Below are 17,140 nucleotides of genomic sequence, written 5' to 3' on the forward strand. Positions count from 1 at the left end.
TCACAGCCCCCCAGAGTGACCCCATAGGGTCAAACCCCCCCAGAGTGACCCCATAGGGTCAAACCCCCCCAGAGTGGCCCCATAGGGTCACAGCCCCCCAGAGTGGCCCCATAGGGTCACAGCCCCACAGAGTGACCCCATAGGGTCACAGCCCCCCAGAGTGGCCCCATAGGGTCAAACCCCCCCAGAGTGGCCCCATAGCGTCCCCCCGCCGTCCCGGGGGACCCGTCCTCCCTGCGCTGCCGCCCTGCACCTCCTGGCCGCCCGGGGGCGCTCTCTGCTCCCCGCAACGCGCCGCTCTCCCCCTGCCCTTGCGCCACTTCCGGCGGCGTCTCACCCCTGCGCTCGCTTCCGCTTCCGCCGCCTCCTCCTCGCTGCCGCCGCGGAGCCCGGGAGAGCCGCGCGCGCTCGGGCCGCTTCCGGTTCCATTTCCGCTTCCGCTCCGGCGGCCGGGCCGGCTGAGGGGAGCGAAGCGGCGGCGGCGGCGGCTCCGGACCCTGCTCCGCTCCTCTGCCGCTGCGCTCACACCGGATTCCTCCGCCGCCGTCGGGCCTTTTCCCGCGCCCGGTTCTGCCGCTGCCCGGGGCCGAGGCGGCGGCGCTGCCCCCCATGAGGATGGAGGCCCGGGAGGCGGCGCGGGCCCGGCCCGGCCCGGCCTTCAAGGGCTTCGGTCCCGAGAGCAAGGTGAGGAGCGGGGGCCGCTTCTCCCGGGCCCTTTTCCAGCGGGCCGGAGCCGCCCCGGCTCCTTCCCTCGTGGAATTTGAGCGGGTTCGGGGATTTCGGGGATTTCGGGAATACCTGGGACAATCCCCCCGTCCCAGGGGGCTCCTGGGACACTTCCAGCCGCGGTTTCTCTGGGAAGACTCAGCCTGAAAACCCCAAAAGTCCAATCCCAAGCCCGTTTTTGTTGGGTTTTTTTTTTGGGTTTTCCCGGTTCCCGACGTGGGAATTCCGCCCGGAATCTGCCGGGAATGGGGAGCCCAAGGGTGCGGCCCAGCCCGGGTCCAGAGCTGCGGAATTCAGGATTTTCCCGGCAGCTCTTGGGTTCTTTCTGCTCTGTAAATTCCCTCCACAAAGTCTGGGAGTTGCGACCTTTAGAAACCGGGAGTTGTGGGAGCTGCGGCCGTGAGGAACTGGGAGCTCTAGGAATCGTGGATTCGGGGAATTACTGATTTTAGGAATTGTCACTTTTGGGAATCGTGGACTTTAGGAGCTGCCAAGTCCTGCCACCATTCCCAGCCAGCCCTGGGAACACCCTTCCCTTTTCCCTAAAATTTTCCTGGACTCCTCCCTGACATTTTCCCATTCCCAGGCAAAATACTGGAATTTTTCCTTTTTTTTTTTTTTTTTTTTTTTTTTTTTTTTTTTTTTCCCTCCAAGTTTTTCCTCCCCAAACTCAGCAGCTTCTCCTGCCCTGCTGGGAACTCCTCCTGCTCCCTCAGCTATGCCCCAGGTGAGTTTTCCCTCTGGAATTTGGAATTTGGGGGGGTTTTCCCTAAAAACAACCCCTGGAGAAGGGGAAGTTCGGGTTTTTCTGGGAATTCCCAGTGTTTTTCCCCTTAGAAATTCCGGAAAGATTCCCGGGAGCCAACGGGCAGTGGAGGAGCTCCAAGCCCCGGGGGAGCCGAGGCTCCTTCCTGGAGACCCGGAAAAATTCCAGGTGGGTGCAGCAGATCCTGGATTCCCAGGGTTTAGTTGGGGTTTCATTCGGGATTTTGGAGTTCTGTGATTTGACCTTTTTTTTTTTCTGGGAGGTTTTTATTTTTAGGATTTTTTTGGAGAGATCCCAAAATCTTGGGATTTTGTGGGAGGGGGTTTTAATTTCTTTTTTTTTGGGGGCGGGGGGGAGGATTTTTTTGGTGGCTTTAATTTGGGATTTTGGTTACGTGGGGGGGCGGCTTTTTGAGATTTTTTCCACTGGGGTTTGGGATTCTCGGTGGGGTTTTTTAATTTCATTTGGGCTTTTTGAAAGCGGGGGGGATTTAATTGGGGCGTTTGGGGATTACTGTTTTTGGGGGTGGTGGGTTTTTTTTGGGGGGGGTTTTGTTTGGAGTTCGGGGCGTTTCATCTCTCCTTTTGTGATTTTATCTGGGGTCTTGAACCAACTTGCAGGACTCACCGCAAACCTGCGGTGTTTTTTCCCTCCTTGCAGCGGCAATTCCAGCACTTTTGGGGGAAAATCCGCCCTCCACGGAGCCTCTTTCCCCCTGAAGCCAGCCCCGAGCCCCTCCTGGAGCCGCCGCAGCCCCAAGAAGGCCCCGCGGCGCTTCCTGAGCGCGGCCGAGGAGGTGACGGGGCCGGGAATGGGGCAATCCCAGGGAATCCCGGGGCTTTTGTGGGATCGGGGCGTTCGGGCAGAGCTGCTGGCGTTTTCCAGCCCTAAATCCCAACCTCTTGGGGTTTTTTGTCAGCGTTGCCTTGGTGGGATTGCAGCAGAGGCCTGGGTCTGGGGGGAATCCCTCGGGATCAGCGGATTCCGGGGTTTTGACCGGAGTTTTCTTCCGCGCTCTCTCCCCGCAGACGGTGCGGGAGGAGGAGCGGGAGATTTACCGGCAGCTGCTGCAGATGGTGACCGGGAAGAGATTCTCCAGCTGCAAACCCTCCCCGCTGCTCCCCTTCCACCAGTGAGTCCCAAAAAACCCACCCCAAATCCCCAAGGACCCCAAAATCCCAGCTCGAATCCCAAAGAACCCCCAAAACCCCTCTCCAAATCCCTGAAAATCACCAAAGACCCTGCCCAAATCCCAAACCTCGCTAAAAACTCTTTCCTGATCCCCCAAAAAATCCCAAAACCTCTCCCCAGATCCCAGATCTCCAGTCTTTTCCCAGGAGTTTCCCTAACTGGGTTTTTTTTTTTTTTTTTGCAGCTCCCGCTGTCCCCGTTCCGGCCCCTCCGTGCCCCAGGAGGCTCCCAGGGATGATCCCGAGGCGCTGGAAATTCACAAAATTCCGGGTCCTGTTCCACATTCCCCGGAGCCGTCCCAGAATTCCCAAAATCCCCCCCTGGGCCCCTCTCCGGGGTTTCCTGGGGGGTTCCAGCCCCGGAATTCCGTGGCCCCGCAGCAGCGGGAGGAGGAGCCGGGGGCCGAGGCGCAGAGCGAAGGTAAAGATTCCTGAGAATTCCAGGAAAATAACCCCCAAAATGGCAAAAAGCCCCCCCCCCGAAAATACCAACATTTCAAATAAACCCCCCGCCAAAAAATCTGAAATCAATTTAAAAAGAAAAAAATCCCAAAAGATTCCCAAAGGAAATACCCCAAAAAATCCCAAATCGCAAAAATCCCCCAAATCCCAAATAACCCCAAACCCTGGGAAAGGGATTTAAATTCCTTGGCCAGTCTGGGGTTTTTATTCGGGATTGGGAAGTATTTGGGGTAGGAGTCGAGGGGAACAGAAATCCAGGAATTTTCCCCATTTTTAGGGTCAGATTCCGTCATTTTGCTCAAGGTCAAGGATTCCAGGACTCCAGCTCCAAGGTGAGGGCTGGGAAATGAGGGAGTTTTGGGGATTTTTAGGGAAACGGGGAGGTGGCAGTGAAGAGGGACAGGGTGAGAATTTGGGAAATGAGGGAATTCTGGGGAAATTCTGGGATTTTTGGTCACCTCCAACCCTCCTTTCTCCCTCTTTCCAGCCTCCCCTTTTTCCAGGCCGAGCTATGGATCAAAGAGCTGTGAGTTAACATTCCCTGCTGGCTTTTCCTGGGATTTTTGGGGTGGAAAATGGAAAAATCCTGATTTTTCTTTTTTTAATCCATTTGTCCATTAAAATTCTGTTTTTTCTAGGACCAGTGTCTATGATTCCCGAGCCAGAGAGAGGTGGAGGCAAATAGAGGAGCAGAAAGCTCTGGCCCTGCAGCTCCAGAGCCAGGTGAGAATTACATGGAAAAACGCCCTGGACTGGGACAGTGTGGGGGGAAAAAAACGTTGAAAAACAGGAGAAATCAACTTTTTTTAGGCCTTTGTTCTTCCCAGTCCCGGGATTAACAGCAAGGAAAAGAAGGAATGTTGTCCCAGATTGGAAATTACAGGCAGTTTTGGCACTGTGGGAGGCTGGTCAGGGCTTGGAAAAGCAGTCAGAATCCATGAAAATGGGGAAAAAACACAGATGTGGCACTTGGGGACAGGGCTGGGCGGCTCTGGGAGGGTTAATTCCACGACCCCAGAGGTTTTCCCCGATTCTCCTGGTCCCGAATCCTCCTTTCCCCCCATCCCAAACGTGTCACTCCCAAATGTCCGACCCCGCAGCGCCTCCAGGAGCGGGAGCGCTCCGTGCAGGACCTGGTGGATCTGCACCTGCGCGTGCCCCTGGAGAAGGAGATCCCGGTGGCCGTGGGGCCGGAGGGGCCGGAGCGCGCCCGGCCGGGCCAGGGCGACGAGGAATTCCCGGAGATCACCGAGGTGGGGCTGGGAGCCGGGGGGGAGGGAGCTGGCGGGATGTCGTAGGTGTTGGTGAGCTTAATGGGAAGAATGATGATGTTTGACTTATTTTAGAAGGGTGAATGATTTATTATAATTATGTTATGATATATTAACATGCTGTATAAGAGAGGATACTAAAAACCGCGTGCTACTCTCTCTAACTGTTATATTTAACTAACTTTTAACTTGTGACCCTGTTCTTGGGAGTTTAGACTTGGGTGGATTTGGTTGGCCATCAGGCCTGCACAATTTACTGTGATTTAACTAGGTGTTTGTTTTAGGTAAGCAATTTTTTAAACACATTCTACAAGGGAAAAACACGGAGTAGAAATAGAAATTGTTTTCTCTTTCGCTTCTCTCTGTGCGCCTTCGTAAAAATCCTGAGAGAGAGAGAGAGAGAAATGCGCTTGCCACAGCGGGATTCCCGGGATTCGGGCACGGGGACCCTGCTCCCGCTGGGGTTGTGGCGTGAGGGACAAGAATCAGTGCTGGGTGAGAAATCAGAGCCTTACAGTTCTGGTAGAGTTGTAGGATTTGGTATGCACTTCCAGCGCTGGGCACGCGCCAGGCTTTTCCCTTGCCAGGCTTTTCCCTTGCCAGGCTTTTCCCTTTAGAGGACACACGTGCTCCTCAAAACTCCCGAAGGCTCCCGATCCTTTTTTATTACTCTAGCTAATTTACATATTCATGATTTTCACAATAGGTTCGTGCATATTCACTTTTCTGATTTCACGTGTGTTACACTTGTACTTATTTTTGTCAGAAAGTACAGAGAGAGCTCTTGGGTCACTCTGCGCTGTCTGTTTCAAGCTCTGAGGAGTTTTTAATCTCTTACTTCTTTGCCTTGGAAATTTGCGTTCTTTTTCTCTAGCTGGGGCGGTTTTGTCGGTGCTGCGGTTACCAGACTAAACAGCAGATTTTACGTATGCTAATCAGCTCAAAGAGCCGCATTTTCCTTCCGTCTGACTGGATTTCTACCCTGTTAAATTTCCACCGTGTCTCAAAACCCTCGGGGGATTTGGGGCCGGGAAAAGCAGGAGCTGTGCCTCCCCTTCCCGCAGGAAATGGAGAAGGAAATCAAGAGCCTGTTCCGCGGAGGGAACCAGGACGAGGTGCTGAGCGAGGCGTTCCGCCTGACCATCACCAGGAAGGACATCCAGACCCTCAACAACCTCAACTGGCTCAACGACGAGGTGCGAACCCAGGGTTCCGTTCCCCCGGGGAAAACAGGCGGGCGGCTGCTGGGAGGGGATCTGTGGCTTGGGGTTCCACCCTGCAGGAGGAAATCCGTGCAGGAGGTTCCCCCGTGTAAAGGAAATCATTTAAATGAGAAATAAATAAATAAAAATCAACCAATCTGTGGCTTGGGGTTCCACCCTGCAGGAGGAAATCCGTGCAGGAGGTTCCCCCGCGTGAAGGAAATCATTTAAATGAGAAATAAATCAATACAATAAAAATCAAGCAATCTGTGGCTTGGGGTTCCACCCTGCAGGAGGAAATCCACGCGGGACCTCCCCCGCGTAAAGGAAATTATTTAAATGAGAAATAAATCAATACAATAAAAATCAACCAATCTGTGGCTTGGGGTTCCACCCTGCAGGAGGAAATCCACGCGGGACTTCCCCCACGTAAAGGAAATCATTTAAATGAGAAATAAATCAATACAATAAAAATCAACCAATCTGTGGATTGTGCGGGACCTCCCCCGCGTAAAGGAAATCATTTAAATGAGAAATAAATAAATTCAATAAAAATCAACCAATAAATAAAAAAACAAATAAATAAAAATTATTATTATTAATATTATATTGTATTATATTATATTATATTATTATTATTATTATTATTATTATTATTATATAAACCAATAAATAATAAATAATACAGTAATATTATATATTATTATTAGAATCATCGTCAAAATTATAATAACCAAAATAATAATAATAAAAAATAAACAAAATATTAAATAAACAAACGAATAAGTAATAATTAAAATAATAAATAGTGATAAATTAAAATAATTAATACAATACTAAATATTGAATAATATTAAATAATAAATAAAGTCATTGCTAATTGTAAATAATAATAAATATAAATAAGAGATTTGCTAATGATGAATACAAATAATAAATAAAGTACTCAGTGGTTAATAATAATGAATAATAAATAAAATACTGAATAATTAATGAAAATAAATACTACACAAATAATAAACAATAAATAAAATAAAAATAATTTAATCTGTGTGGGGCATGGCAGTCGGAGGATGGGAGTGATGTGAACAGGGGAAACGACAAGTAAATCCTAAATACAGATTTAAATAAAGGCGAATCCCTAAAGCATCCTTGGCTTTTTCCTGGAATGTTTTACTGCTGTGGAGCTACTGCAAATCCCCCTGGGTTTTTTTGAAGGTTTTGATGCAAATCCTCTTTTTGGGGGGTTTATTCCCTAAATTCACACGGGGCCACACATCCAAACGCCCTGGTAAAGTAAATAAAAATCTATTAAAAAATCAAAAATCCTGTCTCTTTTCCCAGATCATCAATTTCTACATGAATTTGCTGATGGAGAGGAGCAAGGACAAGGATTTGCCCGCCGTCCACGCCTTCAACACCTTTTTCTTCACCAAGTTAAAGACTGCGGGCTACCAAGCTGTGAAAAGATGGACAAAAAAAGTGGATATTTTCTCCGTGGATCTGCTCCTGGTGCCCATCCACCTGGGAGTGCACTGGTGCCTGGCTGTGAGTGCCTGAATCGCCCCGAAAAAGCTTCATTTTGGGATTTAGGGCTCAGATTTCCTTGGTTTTGGGGGGTGCTGACAGGGGAAAAATCTGTGTTTGGGACTCGAATCTGAGTTTAAAGGGAAACACGAAGGTAGGAGCGGCTTTTTGGGGGGTTTTTAGTCCTTAAGTTCAGCCTGGAGGTGATTTCAGGGAATTTACTCCCTTGGGAAGATCTGATTTCCCCGTTCCCACCAGCTCCTGGTGCCACAGGTTCTTGTCAAAGAGATTTAGGCCACAGATATTTCACTTTTCCCCTTCCTTTGTCCCATCCCCTCCCCTGGCTCCTGGGATCCTGCAGGGGTTTTCAGCTCCTTTAGCAAAAACCTCCTCCATTTGTTAATTCCTGCTTGAATTCTTAATTAATTCCGTGGAAAAGAGGTAATTTCCAGCACAAATGGCATGGGAACGGGGAGGGAAAACACTGAGAACCACCCAGATCAGGGCCTTGAGAGGTGGGGCAAAATTCTTGTAAATCCATGGGAGGAACAATAGTAATAATAACAATAATAATAATAACAATAATAATAATTGCAATAATGATAATTGCAATAATAATAGAGGCTAGTTTAGACATTCAGGGATTAAAAACACAGCAGGAAACGGGGATTCTTGGGGGGAAATCCTTCTCTGGTGTGAAATATCCTGCATTTTTTTTTTTTTTGCAAGAGGAGGTTTCACGATTTTTTTGCCCAGTTGAAGGAATTTTTCTCTGTGCAGGTTGTGGATTTCAGGAAAAAAACCATCACCTACTACGATTCCATGGGGGGGATCAACAGTGAGGCCTGCAGGATCCTGCTGTGAGTAAAATCCCACTCCTGCTTCCCCAGCCTTGGAAACACCAACTTTGCCCATTTTTGGGCTCTTTTGGGTCATTTTTGGTCCCTTTTGGGGTCATTTTTGGTCCCTTTTGGGGTCATTTTTGGGCTCTTTTGGGGTCATTTTTGCTCCCTTTAGGGTCATTTTTTGGGCTCCTTTAGGGTCATTTTTGGGCTCTTTTGGGGTCATTTTTTGGGCTCCTTTAGGGTCATTTTTGCTCCCTTTCCCAGGCTCATTCTCCCCTTCCAGGATGTGAAAAATTCCTTGTCTTCCCTGGAATTCCCTCCCACAAATCCCAGGACTTCTCTCCTTGTTTTTTTCCCCATGAGGCCTCTCCTAATCCAATTTTAGATTTTTTTGGGGGGATTGATTTGTAATTCCCAACCCTGGATCCCTTTGGGAACATCCAGACAGAGAAAAAACCTCAGAATTGCCGTTTTTCCATGAATTCCAGCTTTCCCCACTCCCTTTCCCACAGGCAGTACCTGAAACAGGAAAGTTTGGATAAGAAAAGGAAGGAATTCGACACCAACGGATGGGCCCTGCTGAGCAAGAAGAGCCAGGTTTGGGCAGCCCAGAATTCCCAAAGAATTCAGGATTTCCTTGGATTCCCGGCCCTTTTGGGGCCTTTTCCCCCTCAGGGATTCCTGGGAAGAAAAGGAGGGAACAAATCCCAAATCTTGGCAGGGGAAATTTTCCGCAGGGACGGGGCCGAGGGGAAGGGTTTAGGTGGGAATGCCAGAAATTCTGGGGCCCGCCTGGCTTTTCCAGCAGGAAAATTTCAGCGGGATTTGGGGGGTTTTCCTGGCCCCTGGGGATTTCGGGGGGTTTGGGAATGCTGATTCCCGTTTTCCCCAGGAGATCCCGCAGCAGATGAACGGCAGCGACTGCGGGATGTTCGCCTGCCGCTACGCCGAGTGCATCTCCAAGGACAAACCCATCAACTTCACCCAGGTACCCCATCCCAGGGGCCAGGAAAAGCCCCGAAATCCCAGTGGAACCTGGGGGGAACTCCGGGTGTTTCTCACCCAATCCCCAGGAATTCCCACCTTGTTTGCCATTCCCAGCCCCGCCCCACGGGGAATTGTCCCCAAATCCCTGGGAAAAGCTCCCAAGCCCCAGTGCCGGAGAAAATCCCAAATATTCCCCCCAAAATGTGGGGCAAATCCACCATTCCCCATCCCCACAATCCCGGGGAATTCCTGGGTGATTCCCCATCCCCACAATCCCGGGGAATTCCTGGGTGATTCCCCATCCCCAAAATCCCGGGGAATTCCTGGGTGATTCCCCATTCCCAAAATCCCGGGGAATTCCTGGGTGATTCCCCATTCCCACAATCCCAGGGATATCCCACTTCCCTCCTCCAGCATTTCCAGATCCCAACACTCCTGGATTCCCTCAGGTCCCAGGCCCCCAGTGCCAGGAAAACCCCAAATTCCCCAAAATCCCAGCCAGGTCTGGGGTAAATTCCACCATTTTTTGCCTGAATCCCAAGAAATTCCCATTTTTTTCCCCCATTCCCACAGCCCCAAATTTCTCCCTTTTCCATTATTTGCCATGGGGAAAAATTTGTGAATCTGCCCCCGGACAAGCAAACCCTGACCAAAATTCCCATTTTTTCCCCATTTCTCCCCCCCAAAATTCCCAAAGCAACACATGCCCTACTTCCGGAAGAGGATGGCCTGGGAAATCCTGCACAGGAAGCTCCTCTGATGCCAGAAAAATCCTGAAATTCCACGGATTTGGATCAGAAGAATCCCAGGATTCTCCTGGGGACGCAGCCAAGGAACTCCGGGTCCTGCTCTTCCCAAACCCCCCCTGGATTTGGGGGGAATAGAAAAGTTTGGAAGCACAGTTGGGATTTTTTGGAGTTTCTTTCCCTCTTTTTTGAGATTCCAGGGTGGATCTTCCTGCTTTCCCATCTGCTGGGATGGGGAAATTTGGGAATTTTGGGCTTTTTGGAGCTGGATTTTCGGGAAAAGGGAGGCGCCTCCATGGATTTGGGTTGGAGAAATCCAGATTTGGGAAAAGCAGGGGAAGGGTTTGCTTCTGGAGGGAATTTTTGGGGATCATTCCCACTTTTTTCACCTCATTCCTGAAATTTAGGGATTTTATCTGTGGGAAAACCTGGATTGGGATCCCTGGGAATAATTCCTACTTAAATCCCATTTCTTCTTCCCCAGTTCCTGCCTTTGGGCGTATTTCCCAGGATGAAGCTCTGGAATGCCAGAATTCCTCTGGATTTATACCCAAACTTTGCTTTTCTGAGGGATAAATCCCAAAAGCTGAGCAAAATCTGAGATTTTTGGAGAATTTTTAGGAATTTTCCCCTCCCGTTCAGGCTGCTTCATGCCAGCAGCTCCTGTTGCTTTTTCCGGTTGCTTTTCCCACTTTTTCCAGGAAAAAAATCCTCCCAAATCCCAGGAACTGCAGAACCGTGGGAAAAGCCCCAAAATCCTGGAATTCCTTCAATTTTTCCCCCCAAAAAAAGCCAGGATTTATCTGGGGAGCTTTGCCCACCCCTTTCCCTGGGTTAATTTATTCCCGAATTTTTTTGGAGCTTCCCAAGCCTCTGGATTTGCTCTTCCTGGTGGAAAGGAAGATTTTTAAAGAAGAAAAGTGGGGGGAAATCCCAACTTTTTGTATTTTCCCTCTCCTGCAGGAGCTGGGAATTTTTTCTATTTTTTCCCGAGCTGGGAGCTGAAGTTTTGTACCAAATTCCCGAATTTTTGGAGCCCTTTTTCCCGTTTTTCCCCAGCCCTTTGTGCCCCTTTGGATCCCAGATTCCCTCCCCTGTTTTATACCAGATTCGTTTCCTACTTTTTTTATCTTTTATTGAAATAAAAGATCTGAAAAAAAAAAAAAAAAAAACAAAAAAACCCAAACCTGGAATTGTGGAGTTTTCCTGCTTTTTGTGCTAGATAAGAAAGAGTTTTAATTACGAACAGGTTATAAATGTGCAATAGGTTTTATTTTATTTTTTATTTTATTTTATTTTATGTTATGTTATGTTATGTTATGTTATGTTATGTTATGTTATGTTATGTTATTTTATTTTATTTTATTTTATTTTATTTTATTTTGTGCCGTGGAGCATTGTTCAGGTCCTGTGGGAATCCCGGGAAAAGGGTTTGGGGTTGTTCATCCTCAGCTGAAGAAATCAGGGAAAGTGCCCCAAAAATCCAGGGAAAACGCCCCAAAATCCAAGGAAAATGATTCAAAACCCAGGGAAAATGCCCCAAAATCCAAGGAAAATGATTCAAAACCCAGGGAAAATGCCCCAAAATCCAAGGAAAATGATTCAAAACCCAGGGAAAATGCCCCCAGATCCAGGGAAAATTATTCAAAACTCAGGGAAAATGCCCCAAAACCCAGGGAAAATTATTCAAAACCCAGGGAAAATTATCCAAAACCCAGGGGAAATGCCCCAAAATCCAAGAAAAATTATTCAAAACCTAGGGAAAATTATTCAAAACCCAGGGAAAATGCCCCAAAATCCAAGGGAAATTATTCAAAACCCAGGGAAAATTACCTCAGATCCAGGGAAAATTATTCAGAACCCAGGGAAAATGCCCCAAAATCCAGGGAAAATTATTCAAAACCCAGGGAAAATGACCCCAAATCCGGAGGAAAGCTCCAAAATCCAGCGAAGATGCCTCAAAATCCGGGAGGATGCCCCAAATCTGAGGTAGGTGCCCAGAGATCCAGGGGGGATGCCCCAAAATCCATCAGAAAATGCCCCCAAATTCCCCGGGACCCCCCCAGATCCCACCAGGAATTTCCCCCCCCGGTGGCAAAGGTCCCTTCGCGCCCCTCCCCCCCGCTGGGTCCGTCGCTATTTTTCCAAAAATTCCCCCAAAAAGCGGGATTTGGGATGAACGCGCGCTTTGTGGGGCCGGGCAGAGCTCGGCTCTCCCGGGAATCCCGGGATCCCAAAAACCCCAAAATTCCGGGACACGGAGCCCCTGTGCTGCCCGGGGGAGGCGGCGGCGCCCCGAGAACCGGGAAAACGCCCCAAAATCCCGAGAAAACGCCCCAAATCCTGAGAAAACACCCCAAATCCTGAGAAAACACCCCAAATCCTGAGAAAATGACCCAAAATCCCGAGAAAACGCCCCAAAATCCCGAGAAAACGCCCCAAATCCTGAGAAAACACCCCAAATCCTGAGAAAATTACCCAAAATCCCGAGAAAATGACCCAAAATCCCGAGAAAACGCCCCAAATCCTGAGAAAATGACCCAAAATCCTGAGAAAATGACCCAAATCCTGAGAAAACGCCCCAAATCCTGAGAAAACACCCCAAATCCTGAGAAAACACCCCAAATCCTGAGAAAACACCCCAAAATCCTGAGAAAATGCCCCAAAATCCCGAGAAAATGCCCCAAATCCTGAGAAAATGACCCAAATCCTGAGAAAATGACCCAAAATCCTGAGAAAACGCCCCAAAATCCTGAGAAAACAACCCAAAATCCTGAGAAAACGCCCCAAATCCTGAGAAAATGACCCAAAATCCCGGGAAAATGCCCCAAAATTCTTTAAAATGGCCCAAAATCCTGAGAAAATGACCCAAACCCCTAGAAAATGGCCCAAAATCCCAGAAAATGCCCCAAAATCTCGGAAAAATGCCCCAAAATCTCAGAAGAATGCCCCAAACCGCAAAAGGTGCCCCCCGGTCCCAAAATCAGACGCAAATGCCCCAAATCCGGGAAAGGTTCCCCACAATTCCGGGCCGGGACCCCAAATTCTGCGCCGGGACAGCCCAGAGCTCAGCGCTGCCCCTCCGAGCCCCGGGTTGGGGCATTTTGGGGCATTTTGGGGCATTTTTGGGGCATTTTGGGGAATTTTGGGTAATTTTGGAGCATTTTGGGGTCATTTGGGGGTCCTTTTTGCGTCATCTTGGGTAATTTTGGGGCATTTTGGGGCATTTTTGGGACATTTTGGGGCATTTTGGGGCATTTTTAACCCCAAATCCAGCCAGGTCTGAGCTACCCCCCCCCCCCCCCAAAACGACAATATGGGTCATTTTGGGGCATTTTGGGGTCATTTTGGGGCATTTTTGGGTCATTTTGGGGCATTTTGGGGTCATTTTGGGGCATTTTTGGGTCATTTTTGGGTCATTTTGGGGTCATTTTGGGGCATTTTTGGGTCATTTTTGGGTCATTTTTGGGTCATTTTGGGGCCATTTTGGGGCATTTTTGGGACATTTTGGGACATTTTGGGGTCATTTTGGGGTCATTTGGGGCATTTTTGGGACATTTTGGGTCATTTTAGGGGATTTTGGGTCATTTTGGGGTCATTTTGGGTCATTTTGGGGCATTTTGGGGCATTTTTGGGTCATTTCCCGGTCATTTTGGGGCATTTTGGGGCAATTTTGGGGCATTTTTGGGTCATTTTGGGGCATTTTTGGGGCATTTTTGGGTCATTATGGGGCATTTTTGGGCCATTCTGGGACATTTTTGGGTCATTTTGGGCCATTTTTAACCCCAAATCCCAAGCAGGGCATTTTAACCCTCAATTTAACCCCCCAATTTTGGGGTCACTTTGGAGTAATTTTGGAGGTGACTTTGGGGTGATTTTTCACCCCCAACCCTCCAGGTCAGGGCTGCTCCCCCAAAACCCCAATTTTGGGATGATTTGGGGGAGTTTGGGGCCATTTTTAACCTGGAACAGGAGCAGGGTCCTCACACTCCAGGAGCCTCCTGATCCTAATTCCTCCTAACGACCCCGACCCCATTAATCCCCCACAGGCCTGAGCCCTCATTAATTAATTAATTAACCCACAGCCCCGCTGGGCTTTTTTTCTAGTTTCGCCCTAAAGCAAAAAAAAAATCCCCAAAAAAAACCCCAAAAATCCCCAAAAAAATCCCCGAACCCGATCTCCCTTCAAACCTTGGGACCCTCAGCCCAGCCCCCATCAAAAAATCTCTTTTAGGGTCGGGGTTTTTTTGGGATTTTGGGTGTTTTTGGTGGTTTTTTTAAATTTTTTTTTCCCGGATTTATTTATTTTTTGGGATTTTTCCGGTTCTGGGACACAGGGGCGGCTTTGTCCCCGTGGCTTTTGGGGCCCTGGCTCTGTGCCACCCCAAATAGGGTTTTTTTTTGGGGATGGGGGGATGGGAGAATTCACCATCAAAGGATCCAAAATCCCGGGGTTTTTTCGCCTCTTCCTCGCTCCAGACGGGAAAAAAAAAAAAAAAAAAAAAAAAAAAAGGAAATTTTTAGGGTTTGGAGTTGGATGAAAATCCTGAATTTCAAGCATTTATGGGGCAAAAAAAACCCAAGTTTTTTGGGGGGGTCATAAAAAATTAAAGGGTGAAGTGACTGCCCCATAATGCGGAGTGACCCCGAGGGGAATTCCAGGGGGAAAATCAGCTTTGGGAACGGGAAAAATCCCTTAAGAGACAGGGAAAAATCCCAAAGGATCCCCCAGACCCATTCATCCCAGCATTTCGCCACAAATTCCCAGCATTTCACCCCAAAATGCCCCAAAAATAACAACCGCACACAAAATACCCCCAAAATATTTTTAAAATATTCTTTTTAAATACACAAAAATATTTTAAAATGCACCAAAAATTTTGAAAAATTTTAAAACCCCAAAAATATTAAAAAATACACAAAAAGTACCCCAAAAATATACAAATATTCACAAAAATATCCAAAATATTCCAAGCAATATTTGAAAAATAGGCAAACAATATAAAAAATATTCAATAAATACATAAGCCCCAAGAAAAAACAAAAATAATACACAAAAATACCCTAAAAATGTACAGAATATAACCCCCAAAATCTACAAAACACAAAAAAACCTGCCAAAAAATCCCCAAGAAAAACATTAAAAAATAAAAAATAAAGCAAAATAAACCAAAATAAATCAAAATAGCCCCCAAAAAATCCCCGGTGGAGCTCTGAGCCCTCCCCCCCTGCTCCCTGAAAGGATCCCTTTGTACCTTTCCCAAAAAATCGCCTTTTCATCCCAAAAAAGGGGGAGGAGGGAGAGGAGAAGGAGGAGGAGGAGGAGGAAGAGGCCGCGTGAGGGGGGGAAGGCTTTGACCTCATCCCACAAAAATTCCCGGATTTTTCCCCCATTTCGGGCCCCTTCCCACCTTTCCAGGGGGAAAAGGGACAAAGGGGCTCTGTGTGACAAAACCCCCAAAAATGGGATGAAAAAGGAAATTTTGGGGATTTTCCCACCGGGGAAAGGAGGGGGAGGGAAGAGCCTAAATGGAAAAATTCATTTGGGATTTTTGGGGTTTTTTTAAAGGGTTTAAAAGCAAATTTGGTGTCCCCTACAATTCGTTTTTTAGGGGGTAAATCCGCCCCAAAAATCGCGTTTTCTGTGAGGCTTGGGGCCTTCAAAATTGCTTTTTCCGCCCAAATCCGCCGCAAAATTGGGGATTTTTGGGGGTTTCGCATCCCCTAAAAAACCAATTAGAGGCTCAAAAGTTTCTATCATTTTTATATTATTAGATATTAATTTTTTAATAGGAAATGTTGTGGGACAATTAAAGATATGGAGTGAAATGGCTGCGAAATTAGGAGGAAAAAGTAAAAACGGAGGGGTTTAGGGGGCACAAAGATCGCTTTTCCGCTCCTCAATCCCAAAAGGATCCGAGGAAATATTTGGGGCCAGATCTGAGGTTATTGCGAGGTGCCAGAGGGGAAAAAAGGGAATTTGGGGAGTTTTTGTGTTGAAAAAAAAAGTCCTTTTAGAAGGGAAAAATAAATTCCTGGCTCACACCCACCCCGTGGAAGAAATCCCTCTCTGGGTTTGGGGTTTTCGTGGGACTGGGAGGTTTGGGAACGTGGGAAAAATCGGGAGGGAAGGGAGGAAATGGGAGGGAAATGGGGAGAAAAGTGGGGGAAAATCTGGGGGAAAACGGCGCAGAAATTGGGGAGAAACGGGGTGAAAATGGGGGAATAATGAGGCAGAAATGGGGGGAAATTTGGGTAAAAATGGGACGGAAAATGAGCAGAAATGAGGGGAAATGGGGGGAAATGGGATTAAAAGAGGGCAAAATGGGGTAAAAATGGGGCAGAAATGAGATTGAAACGAGGTGAAAACGGGGAGAAATTTGGGTTAAAATGGGAGCAAAATGGAGGAAAATGGGGCAGAAATTGAGGAAAATTTGAGCCAAAATGAGAAAAAAGAGAGCAAAAAATGGGGGGAATAGGGGTAAAAATGGGGAGAAATGGGATAAAAATGGGGGGGAATGGGGGAAAATGGCAAAAACTGAATTCCCCTCCGCTCCCCGAGCCCGGCTGAGCCCAGCCTGGGGCATTTGGGGCATTTGGGGCATTTGGGGCATTTGGGGCATTTGGGGTGGGCAGATTTAGTCCCAAACCCATCGGGACGGGGCCGGGTGGTGGCACCGGGCCGGGGACAGCCAAGACGCCCTGGGGACACCGGGGCGGTGCCACCCCCGGGCCGGCCCGAGCCCCGACCGCGCCCCGCGCTCGGCTGCCCCCACCCCCCTGCCGGTGTCCCCTCGTGTCCCCTGCTGTCCCCGGGCTCGGGAGAGGCCACCAGGGACCGGGGCCAGGCGACAAAGCCGGGGGCGGAAAAACCGGGGGGGCACGGCCTGACCTGTGGCACCGCCACTGTCACCGGTGCCAGCGGTGTCTGTCACCTCTGTCACCGGTGCCAGCAGTGTCACCGGTGTCTGTCACCTCTGTCACCAGTGACACTGGTGTCTGTCACCTCTGTCACCGGTGCCAGCGGTGTCTGTCACCTCTGTCACCGGTGCCAGCGGGGCCAGCAGTGCCACCGGTGACACTGGTGTCTGTCACCTCTGTCACCGGTGCCAGCGGTGTCTGTCACCTCTGTCACCGGTGCCAGCAGTGTCACCGGTGTCTGTCACCTCTGTCACCAGTGACACTGGTGTCTGTCACCTCTGTCACCGGTGCCAACAGTGACACTGGTGTCTGTCACCTCTGTCACCGGTGCCAGCGGTGCCAGCAGTGCCACCGGTGCCATTGGTGTCTGTCACCTTTGTCACCGGTGCCAGCGGTGCCAGCAGTGCCAGCGGTGCCATTGGTGTCTGTCACCTTTGTCACCGGTTCCAGCGGTGCCAGCAGTGCCAGCGGTGCCACTGGTGTCTGTCACCTCTGTC

The 17,140-nt window shown here is 48.8% G+C and overlaps 1 protein-coding gene across 2 annotated transcripts; it reads left to right on the forward strand.

Annotated features, from left to right (window-relative positions):
- The first annotated feature begins 415 nt into the window (after positions 1 to 415).
- SENP1 (SUMO specific peptidase 1) lies at positions 416 to 10,502 on the forward strand. Of its 2 annotated transcripts, none has more exons than XM_068212476.1 (16): positions 416 to 684; positions 1,381 to 1,453; positions 1,564 to 1,660; positions 2,153 to 2,288; positions 2,521 to 2,624; positions 2,868 to 3,103; positions 3,422 to 3,476; positions 3,632 to 3,670; positions 3,783 to 3,867; positions 4,245 to 4,397; positions 5,480 to 5,611; positions 6,962 to 7,165; positions 7,925 to 8,004; positions 8,502 to 8,586; positions 8,885 to 8,977; positions 9,674 to 10,502. In XM_068212476.1, exons 1-16 carry the CDS (start codon positions 610 to 612, stop codon positions 9,734 to 9,736), a joined length of 1,710 nt encoding a protein of 569 aa, XP_068068577.1. In that variant the 5' UTR covers positions 416 to 609; the 3' UTR covers positions 9,737 to 10,502. The 2 variants fall into 2 exon arrangements, with proteins under 2 accessions (XP_068068577.1, XP_068068576.1); XM_068212475.1 differs by having other exon boundaries at positions 434 to 684; positions 8,882 to 8,977.
- The last annotated feature ends 6,638 nt before the right edge of the window (positions 10,503 to 17,140 follow it).

Source organism: Anomalospiza imberbis, chromosome 22, assembly GCF_031753505.1.
Source record: "Anomalospiza imberbis isolate Cuckoo-Finch-1a 21T00152 chromosome 22, ASM3175350v1, whole genome shotgun sequence".
In the NCBI taxonomy this organism is placed as follows: domain Eukaryota; kingdom Metazoa; phylum Chordata; class Aves; order Passeriformes; family Viduidae; genus Anomalospiza; species Anomalospiza imberbis.

Excerpts from the sequence above, each read along its gene's own strand:
- SENP1 (XM_068212475.1), top strand. The coding sequence starts at position 610 with ATGAGGATGGAGGCCCGGGAGGCGGCGCGGGCCCGGCCCGGCCCGGCC. Across the intron at positions 1,454-1,563 it reads CTCCCTCAGCTATGCCCCAG|AAATTCCGGAAAGATTCCCG; the intron begins GTGAGTTTTCCC and ends TTTTCCCCTTAG. Across the intron at positions 3,671-3,782 it reads GAGCTATGGATCAAAGAGCT|GACCAGTGTCTATGATTCCC; the intron begins GTGAGTTAACAT and ends TGTTTTTTCTAG.